This window comes from Nannospalax galili, unplaced genomic scaffold, assembly GCF_000622305.1.
Source record: "Nannospalax galili isolate Female #2095 unplaced genomic scaffold, S.galili_v1.0 scaffold1362, whole genome shotgun sequence".
NCBI lineage: Eukaryota > Metazoa > Chordata > Mammalia > Rodentia > Spalacidae > Nannospalax > Nannospalax galili.
The window spans coordinates 1,192,009-1,203,468 of record NW_008347579.1 but is presented as its reverse complement, the minus strand read 5'-3'; the positions used below and the strand labels follow the sequence as shown (position 1 = coordinate 1,203,468).

The window sequence follows — 11,460 nt, the reverse complement described above, 5'->3', positions numbered from 1 at the left end:
ACCACTGAGCCATTTCTCCAGTCCTGATTTTTGTTATTTCTTCTTGTCTGCTTGGTTTGGGTTTCATTTGTTGTTACTTTTCAAGTGTCTTGAGTTGCAATGTTAAATCATTGTTTTGAGTTCTTTTCGATGTTTTAATATAGGCACTTAGAGCTATAAACTTCCCTCTAATGACTGCTTTCAACATGTCCCAGAGATTTTGTTGTGTTGTATTGTCCTTTTCATTTAGTTCAGGAATACTTTTATTTCTTTCTTAATTTCTCTTGACCCATTCATCATTCAGGAATGTGTTGTTTAATCTCCCTGTGTTCGTGTGGTTACTAGGGTTTCTTCAGTGTTGATTTTAAGCTTTATTGCATTGTAATCTGATAGAATGCATGGAATTATTTCAATCTTCTTGTATTTGTTGAAGTTTGTTTTTTGCCCCAGTATATGGTCGATTTTGGAGAACGTTCCATGGGGTACTGAATAGAAAGTATATTCTTAGATGCTTGGGTGGAATATTCTGGAGATGCCTTTTAGGTCTTTTTGATATATGTTATTGTTTATTTAAGATGTCTCTCTGTTAATTCTCTGTGCTGTTGACCTATCTAATGGAGACAATGGGGTATTGAAGTTCCCTACTATTAATGAGTTGGGATTAATCTGGGTCTCAAAGTCCTGTAGTATTGTTTTTATGAAGTTTGGTGCATATATGTTCATGATTGTAAGATCTTCTTTGTTTATTATTCCTTTGATCAGAATGACGTGGCCCTCTTTATTTCTTCTGATTAGTTTTAGTTTAAAGTCTATTTTGTCAGATATTAGAATTGCAACACTTTCTTTTTTTCTTAGTACCATTTGCTTGGTATATTTTTTTCCATCCTTTCACCTTAAGGTAGTGCTTGTCCTTAAAGTGAGATTCATTTCTTGCAGACAACAAATAGATGGGTTTTGTTTCTTAATCTATTCAGCTAGTCTGTGTCTTTTGACTAGGGAGTTCAGTCCATTGGTATTTAAAGTTATTAATGAAAGATGTATATTGGACCCTGTGATTTTTTTTTTTTGTTCACATTCTTTATATAGCGGTGTATTTCCATAGTTATACCTTCATTGAATTTCTTTCCGTAACCCCTTGGGTATAGTTTTTCCTTTCTTCAGTTCTTTGCGTTGCTTCAAGAACTCTCTGAAGGGCTGGTTTTATGAACATGAATTCTTTCAGCGTATTTATGTCATAGAAGATTTTTTCTTTCCCCTTCCACTGTAATAGACATTTTGGCTGGGTAAAGTAATCTGGGTTGGTATCTGTGGTCATTTCGAACTGGGAATACTTTGGTCTAGGCTCTTCTGGCTTTCATAGTTTGCACTGAAACGTCAGCTGTAATTCTGATGGGTTTTCATTTATATGTGACTTGCTTTTCTTTTGCAGCTTTCAGTATTTTCTCTTTGTTCTGTATGTTTAGTGTTTTTACTGTGATGTGCCGTGGGGTTTCTTTTCTGGTCTATTTGGTGTTTTATATGCTTCTTGTATTTGTATGGGTATGTCTTTCTTTAATTTGGGAAAATTTTCTTCTATAATCTTGTGGATGATCTGATCCATACCATTATCCTGAGATTCTTCTCCTTCCTGTATGCCTATGATTTGTAAGTTTGGTCTTTTTATAGTGTCACACAGTTCCTGCATATTCCATTCTTGTGTTTTGTTACATTTTTCATAATCTTTGCTTGAGTGGTCTAGTTCATCCACTTTGTCTTCCAGTCTTGATATCCTGTTTTCCATTTCATTCATCCTATTGTTAAGGCTGTCTCCTGTCATTTCTAATTAGCTTACTGAGTTTCACTTCCTTCTTCATTTCAGCCCAAGTATTCTTCAGTATTTCTAACTCTTTTCTGAATTCATTTAGAAGTTTGTCCCTATCTTTCTTCAGTAATTTGATTTATTTATGTGTTCTTTACATTCACTTAATTCTTTTATCATGTTTGTAATTGTTCTCTTGAGTTCCATGTCTTGTGTTATCTCTAGGGGGTTCTCATTGTACTCCTGTAGAGGACTATTTGTACTTGGTGGCAATATATTATTTTGGTTTTTCATGTTACTAATTTTTCTCTGTGAATTTGACATGTGAATTTCTTTTTGAGTTTCTGATTCTTTGTGAGACTCAAGCCTTCCTTTGTTGAATTTAGATCTGTTTCTTCCTTTGCCTCCCTTGTGCTGGGATTAAAGGTATGAGCCTCCATGCCTTGTTCTGATTCTTTCTTAATTAAAATATATAAATAATAACATCTTTCTGCTTAAATGAACACTCCTATAAAAAGTCCTTTCAAATGTATCTCTAAAATTAATTTAGTTTAAATATTGAGCCTTTGTATTCTGTTACTCTGCCACATATATTTTATAAAATTTATTTTGAAATGATAGTCTAAGAAATAGCATAATGCACATCTAAGGTATATGTCTGTCTGGCACTAATAGTATCATTCTGGAAATGAGAAATGAAAAACGCAAATTCATGAAATTTTGAAAACAATCCCATTTCTCTCCCCTGCTATAGGTAACTGTTTTTTAGGTAATTTACTTAGAATTCATGTATTTAAATGCTCATACACCAATTTTTAGTAATCTTACATGAACAAGTTTGAGCTCTGGAATTTAGTTCATCTTAGTTTATTTTGTTTGAATAGTTCGGTTTAAGAGAGAAAGGTTTTCCAAACATACCTGAGGCTCTGTGTGTATGTGTAAGTATATGTGGTGTATGCCTGTGTACGTGTGTGTGTGTGTGTGTGTGTGTGTGTGTGTGTGTGTGTGATCATTCATGTACAAATGTGCATGTGGACACTAGAGACCAGTGATAGGTATATCCTGAGGAGGATTTTATTTTAATTTTTAAAATTATTTTATATTTTATGAGTGTTTTTCCTGCATGTATATAAGTGTACCCATGTATGCAATGCCTGTAGAGGCCAGATGATGCTGTCAGATCCCCTGAAACTGGAGTTAGAGATAGTTTTTAGCCATTATATGGGTGCTGAGATCTGACCTAGGTCCTTTACAGAAGCAGACAATACTCTTTAACTGCTGAGCTATGTGTTTAGCCTTTTTAGAAGATCTTTTTAAGAAATAAAGTTTCATTTGTGTAAAAATTGGGGAAAATATATTAATTTCAAATAATACTACCAAAGGAAAAAGTCAATTTATGAATGTTCTCAATTTGTCTTTGACCTTAAACAACTTGATGAGTTTAGTTAGACCATGAAGAAATTCTTTATTAATAGAGTGATAAATATCATAAAGCTTTTAACTTTATCCTATGTTTCTGGTATGTTGTATTATTTTCATATATATTTTCTACTCATTCATGCTCATTTACAGACTTCTATAATCAATTATTTTCAAGGATTATTTTTTAAATTTTGGTTTATGGTTTAGCTTTTAAGAAAATTACATTATTTAATTGTAAATGAGTTTTTGTGTTTTTACAGATGTGATTCTGAAAATCGCTATGTTGGTAATCCACTTAGGGGAACATGTTATTGTAAGTATTTGTATGTTTTCATTTTAAATAACTGGTTCATATTATTAACTCCAGATAAGCCATAAGTATAGTTTTCATTTCTATTTTATAATTTAAATTCCTTGTATCTTTTAACATAACTGTATATTGATTACAAAGGAAGGTAATATGTATTTGCTGTATTCTTTTAACTGTGCTTGGTATTTTTTTCCTATTCTTCATAGAATAATAGCAATAGATACTCTGAACATGGAACAAAATTTAGGGTTTGATGTATTTTTTAAATAAAGTCAGTTTTTGAAGAAATAGAAATTTATGGTAGGTTTTTCTTTTTTTGTAAGTGGAAATTTTTATCATTACCAAAATTTACACTTATTTTTCTATCAACTTTCATTTGGTAATGCTCATGTTTTAACTTTATTATGAACAGATGAATTAGTTCCCGGTGGTTGTTTCATTTTACATCCCCACCCTCAGTGATTGAGAATTTCAGTTGTCTAGGCCTCTCAACATTCTTTTATAGGTAACTTTTTAAGTTTTAGTATTGTAAGAGGTTTGTGATGCTATCCAACCATTATTTTAATTTACATTTCATTAATAAATAGATATCTAACATCTTTTAACATGTTAAATGCCATATGCATTTTACTTGATGACATTTCTCATCAAATCCATTGATCACTTTTACTTAATGATTTATTTTCATGGTATTTTTGTTGTTGTTGTTGTTTTAAGACAGAGTCTCCCTGTCTTTTTAAAAAGACAGTCTCAGGTGTCCTGGACATCGCTATGTAGACCAGGCTGGCCTCTATGTCACAGAGGTACACTTGCCTCTGTCTCCTATGTTTTGAGATTAAATGTGTGTGTCACTATGCTCATCTACATGGTATTAAGTTTTAAAGGTTGTTTTGTTCTTTGTAAAATTATCTGTCACATATATGATTGTTAAACATTCTTTCCTAGTTTATGATGTCTCATTCCTTTTAAAAGTAATTTTTCTCAAGAACTTTTTAATTTAATCAACTTCTCTTTATAAATTTGCTATTTTGAGAAATATCTATTAAAAATACCTGTCAGATTTTAGATTGGAATTGTGCTGAATATATAGGTGAATTTAGGGAAATGGGCCTTTTAACTACAGTGAAGCTTTTTATTCATGGAAATAGCATATCATTTCCTTCCTTCCTTCCTTCCTTCCTTCCTTCCTTCCTTCCCATCCTATTCTTTTATTTATGTTAGCAACATTTTGTAGTTTTCATTATATAGGTCTTTTATGTTTTTATCAGATTTACCCCTATGTATTTTATAGTCTGATATTATTTTTAATAATATTTCAAGCATTTCACTTCTGATTATTTGTGGTATTATAATTTTATGTTGATTTTGCATTCCATACAAAATTCTATCACACTTTTATTGAATTCTGTCAGAATTTTCCCATAGTCATTTATGTCATCTGCAAGCAGTACAGGTGTGAGTTCTCCCTTTGCAGTTCAAAGCCCTTTAAATTTCTTCTTGTTTTATTGTAGTAGCTGTGCCCTTTTCATACTGTTGAAATGATGTTGTAAACATGAAGCTATGCAGTCTTGTCTTCCATAGCTGACTTTATCATGTTGAGGAAATTTTCTTTTAGTCTTACTTTTCTGAGCATTTGATTTACGAAGAAGTATTTCTTTCTTTCAATGATTTTTTTTCTATATCAATTTAGACACCTAAACAGTTTCTATTGTACTTCTTCATATAATAAATTTATTTTTATCAGTAAATAAATGATATAAAATTATGTGAATATAGTACTTTTTGTACATTCATAATTTAGTAGGTATTGGATTATTTATAAACTTCCACTATTAATAAACATGGTATTGTGAACATTTATATAATCTTTGTCTAGACAAATATTCTCATTTTCATTGGGCATATTACTAGAAATAAAATTGGTGGGTTGAGCCTGGTGTGATAGCACATACCAGTTATCCCAGGAAGACTGAGGCAGGAAGATAGCCAGTTTGAGGCCAGCCTGGTATTCACACTGAGACTTTATTTTGAAAAAAAAAAAACCACACCCATTAAAAATAATAAATTAATGGGTTGTATTTTAAGGTTATGTTCAACTTTTTAAGAATCTGCCAAAAATTTTTGTAATATTTCATGTAAATATAGTCTACCTACTTCGAGACAGAATTATTCATTGGCTTGGTGCTTATTAATTAGCTAGACTGGTTGGCCACTGATTCCTAGTGATCCTTTTACCTTAGGCTCCCTCATGTTGAGATTTCATTTGTGTGCTATATGCTTGGCATTTTTATGTGTGCTCTTGAGGCTCCACCTTGGTTCCTCATGCTTGCACAACAGATAAGCACTTTGTTGCGTTTTCTCTCTCCCCAGCCCTCCATTTGTCCAAATTAATCTTCAGTATGTTTGATCTCTCTCTGAGTGTTGACTCATAATAATGATCATGGACTTCTTAAGTAGAGTGTGTACATTGTTTTAAAATATACTCTGTCAAATTACATCCTTTCCTATCTTAGTATGCTGCAAAATTTTGTCCTGAATGACTATTTTGATTATATAATAGATATATAATGATTATTTTATATATAAATGAATATAGCCTTTCTTTTTTGTACATTACTTTATGTAATGCACTTGATTATGTTTTACTCTTTTTATCTACAAAATTCTGAATTATGGGAACAACTTTTATAAATCGTTTTGGAAAGATTGTTACCCTCTTTTAAAACAACAATAGTGAAAATATTATTTGAATTTAACTGGTAGACCACAATTTCTGGGTGAGTTGCTTTTAAATTTTTGTTTTAGAATTCTCTTTTAGTAATTAATTGATACATTTTATATAATCAGCCTTTTGTTTTATTTATTCAATTGACTTTGTTTTTCAGCTAGTCATTTTTAGGTTTTGTTTTTAATAATTTCCTTTTTCAAATGTACTTTTTCTTTTTTCCTTGAGATGCTAAGTCATTTACATGTTAGTTTTCTTCCACTGAACACTGTCCAGTTGTTTTTTGTTGTTGCTTTATCTATACTAGGTATAAGATTTCTTATTATCATTATTTTCACCAGAATTATGATTTCAATTTTTACCTACATACACACATATTTTCTGAATTTATGATTAAATATATTATAATTTTTTCAAATTTTATTGAAAATGTGGGGAAAAATCCAGTCCCTATTAATATATGTTGGTATCCACTGTGAGACATTTGGCAGTGCTTAAAATGTTTTGTTTTCCCATCTGGAGGAAGGCATGGGTACTTTACATATCTAGTGGTTAGAGTCAGACTGAGGATTTTGTTCAACAGCATACAATGTTCAGGATGCCTTGTTCAGAACAAAGACTCATCGGGCCCAACTTGAGACTGAGAAATCCTTGTTTAGAGGCTTATTCAGGTTCAGATTCAGATTTGATTGGAAGAAATCATATTTTATGTGTGCTACTTCATCTAGAATAGATACAGCTTTTATGCCTGTCTCTCTCTGTTCTTATGTTCTTAGCAGATACTGATGTTCAATATATATAAATATTTGGGGATATGCAGAATTTGATTATTCTAATTCCTCCCTTATTTCCTGGTTATAATACTTCTATAACAGGCCAGAGACTTAACAGAGAGACATCTGAATTAAACAAAATCATATATCAAATGGACTTAACAGTGTAAAAGTACAACTATAGCAAGAATATAAACAAAAAAAAGACAGGATTCAATACTCATCTTTCATTAATAACTTTAAACATTAATGGACTGAACTCCCCAGTCAAAAGACACAGACTATATGAATGGATTAAGAATCAAAACCCATCTTTTTGTTGTCTGCAAGAAACTCATCTCACTTTCAAGGACAGACACTATCTCAAAGTGAAAGGATGGAACAAAATATACCAAGCAAATGGCACTAAGAAAAAAGCAGGCGTAGCAATCCTAATATCGGACAAAATAGACTTTAAACTGAAACTAACCAGAAAAGACAAAGAGGGCTATTTCATTTTGATCAAAGGAACAATCAATCAAGAAGATATTACAATCATGAAATACAATATTTTATTTAACTCAATACATCTAAAATATTTTCAGGATAACAGTCAAAACTTTAAATAATATTAATGGAATGTATATATTTTCCCAAGCAGTTTAAGCTGGCCTCAAATTCCTGCCAACCTTAAAGTACATTTTAATTTCAAGCAGTCACCTTTTAATTAGTTACTAGCCACAGTGACTATTGGAAAAGAATTTAGTAGATCCTCTGCTACATCTAACATCTGAGAAATCATCCTAAAGCACTAGGTGGCAGTGTTGCCATTTGTTAGGATTCCTTTAGAGCTGGAGATCTTGGAAAAGGAAAAGGAAAGTAGTTTTTGTAAAAGTATTAATGGGAACTATTCAGATTTTAAAGATTAGATCAAATTTAAGATGCAAGTTGAAAGTGTAGCTTAAAGCCATTGATTGCAGAATGGTGTTAACACAAATTGAAAGTAATGCATTAGCAGTTTTACTTTGTTTACAACTTCAGTTATTTTTAAAACTTTTGTTTAAAACCTCAAACAGAATATATTAGAAAGCTATCATGCTTCTCATTGTAAAGAAGGCTGTGGCAATGATAACTAATTTTATTGACCCTAGCATGTATTTTTATGTTACATACATTGAAAAAAATCATCACAATAATTTTAATACGTTATTTTAACCCAGAATAAAATGACTGGAATATAAACATATTAGCTCTTAGATTTGGAAGAATAGAATTAGAGTACATAGAGTTACTTTTTGTAAACATCTATTATATTCATTTGTTACATGTATTATCTAAAGTACTAAATAGGTGTTTTATTATATTTTCAAGTAATCTGACACTTTGTCGTCTACTTTTTACTCAGTGATAACTGATTGTTTTATTTTGAATTACTTTCATTGTTACTTAGAATTCAGGATAACGTGTGGTAATAATATGGTACCTATTTTGAGAGGAAGGAATTTAATTCCTACTTTTATATTAAGTTCTCATCTCCATCACTCAGTATGTTTTGCTATAGTCTGTATTATTTGAAACAAAATGCTTATCCTTTCAGCTCACTGTAAAATCTTTATTTGTTATTGATTTATCTAATTAATGTGTATTCCTTGGACTGAAAAACATTACTTAGGAGCGTATTATTAGACTCAATATTTTTCTTTTGTTTGATACACAAAAGAGAATATTTCTAACAGATTATAGCAGTGAATTAGAAAAACTTTGTCAATCACAATTTAATACCTTAGGATGCTACAACATAAAACATTGAAAACAATTAAAACTTGAATTAGTTCTCACATTTAATAAGATAATTCTGGGGGTTTTTGCTTTAAATCTGAATAAAAGAATTTTCCTGTTTTAAACTCTATATTTTGTTAATGAATTTATTTAACATTTTAACAGCTAAATCTAAATTGTTATTTAAATAGCATCTGGTCTGTCAATTGTAAATGTTTTGATATGACTTTAATCAACACAGAGATTCTAAATTCTTAAACTTAATATATTGAAGACACAATAAATCAAACATTATCTGAAAAAAATATAACTGAATTTGTGTCCTTTCTGCCTTGGGGGTGATGTAGGGCCCTCATCAGATGTCTAATGAACCAGCTTTTTGAACTTCCTGTCTCTAGGAGTGTGAACCCCGGTAATTTCTGTTCATTATAATTATACAATTGATGGCTTTCTTCATATAGATAACATTTTAGCATCACAAAACAGACTGATATATTGGAAATAATATTGATTTCATGAGAATCTTGGGCCTGGGGAGATGGCTCAGCAGATAAGAGCACTTGCTGTCCTTGCAGAGGACCTGTGTTTGGTTCCAAGCACCCACATTGTAGCTAATAAACATCTATAAACTTTATTTCCTGGGAGGGAGTCTGATACCTTCTTTTGGCCTCCACGGCTCTGCATGCACATAGATCACATGCCTACATGTAGGCAAATACTCATGCATATGAAAAATTAAAGTAAATGAATTTTAATCTTGGGGCTAGAGAGATGGCTCAACAGTTAAGAACACTGGATGCTCTTTCAGTGGACCCAGGTTCAATTCCTAGCACCTACAAGGCAGCTAACAACCATATGTAAGTTCATTTCCATGGGAATCTGATGCCCTCTCAAACCTCTGGGATCATTGCAAGACACGGGTGCACTTACATCCATGCAGGCAAATATACTCATATACATAAAATAAAATTATTAAATAAATTATTAAAAATACTCTTTAATGTTTTTATCTTTTTCTTATTAAATAGCTCAAGCTTTATGTTTGATTGTGGCTTTTACATTTGGTAGTTTTATTTCTCACATATAAATGTTTTCTTCCTATCTAATGCTTATGTGATTTGAAATCAATTCACTTACTTGTTTACTTGTTATTTGATAAATGAAAATTTTGGTGGACAGATTCTGGGTACACAGGACTCTGTTTTATTGGGTTTCCATACTCACAGATGTATGGGGCACATAGCTGGCCTTGCTGGTATACACACATAAATTAGTAATAAATGAGTAGGCATGCATTGCTGTCGTCTATGTTTCATTGTTTATTGATGGGTTGTTAAACAGCAATGTTTGAAAGTCATGTAATAGCTTGTCAAGTAAAGCTTGCTTTAAATTATTATGGAATTAGGTAATTGTATTATTCAGGGTTCTCTAAAGAAACGGAGCATATATGTATATTGGGATTTATTAAATTACCTTTCTGGATAGAGTCTGAGTAGTCCAACAGTGGCTGGAGTACATTGGAGAGGCTGAGGATCTGGTAGTTGCTCAGTCAATGAGGCTGGATGTCTCAGCAATCCCAGTTTGGTGCTAAAGGCCTGAAGGATTCCTGGAGATCTGTTAGCTTTCAGTCTATGTTGGAATCCAAAGAAGTTGGTTCTACTATCAGCAAAGGAATGCCACAGCAACAAGATGACACTGCCAGTGACTGCAAGCAGGCAAAAGGCAAGAGCTCCCTTCTGCCATGATGTTCTAGATGGGTGGCCATCAGAAGGCAACACCTACATTTAGGGTGGCTCTTTTAGCTTCAGATAATCCTATCAAGAAAGTCTCTCTTGTTTCAGTTAATTCCGTATCTGGTCAAATTGACAACCAAGATTAGCCATGACAATAAGATTACCTAATTAAAAAACTTTGAGCCAGGCGTGGTGGTGCAAGCCTTTAATTCCAGTCTTGGGAGGCAGAGGGAGGCAGATTGCTATGAGATAGAGGTCAACCTGGTCTGCCTAGTGAGTTCCAGGCCAGCCGTGACTGCAGGGAGACCATGTCTCAACAACAACAACAACTACAACAAAAACCTCATAAACTTTGTCAGCCTTTTTTAAAAAACTCGTTTGTTTGTTTGTGTTTGTGTGCATTGGATAGGCAAGCCATGACTTGTATGGAGGTCAAAGGAAAACCTACAGCAGTCAGTTCATCCACCCTGTGGGTTCTGGGGGTCAAGCTCAGATTCTCAGTTTGTCAGCATGTGTTTTCACCCACTGACCCTTAACTTTTATTCTTAAAGTGGTCAGTCTGCTTTCAGTTTATAAAGCATATTAGTGGGAACAATGGAGCATGAAAGAAACAATTTTTAGCTTATTTTTTTGAGGTGCGTTCTTTAAGCTGTATATTATATATTACTGTGGCATAAACAAACCATTAATATTTAGTTGAACTTATGCAGCAAAGACTCCATTTAGAAATATGTCATTATTTTAAAAAAATTGGACTCCTGATTGGGTTGTCAAAATCTGTATCTCTTTCTGACTTGCAGCATGGCCAAGTATAGGACCCAGAGCCTCATGTGCTTATAAATAAATATGTGGCTGTAAATAAGTGTATGGTTAGAGTCTCGTGTATGAGATTGTTGAGAGTTCATTATGAACTAAATGTAATAAGGAAGTAAATTAACATTTACAAAATATTTTCATTTATG

At 32.2% G+C, this 11,460-nt stretch overlaps 1 protein-coding gene across 3 annotated transcripts in view; it reads left to right on the top strand.

Moving 5' to 3' along the window:
• Nucleotides 1-11,460, top strand: part of Atrnl1 (attractin like 1) — a gene marked incomplete at its 5' end in the record, with an annotated part of 630,201 nt that overhangs the window by 160,598 nt on the left and 458,143 nt on the right. For all 3 annotated transcript variants that reach the window (XM_017800920.1, XM_008844317.1, XM_017800921.2), the window contains 1 exon segment: nt 3,460-3,512. In XM_017800920.1, the coding sequence (XP_017656409.1) occupies nt 3,460-3,512 (53 nt within the window).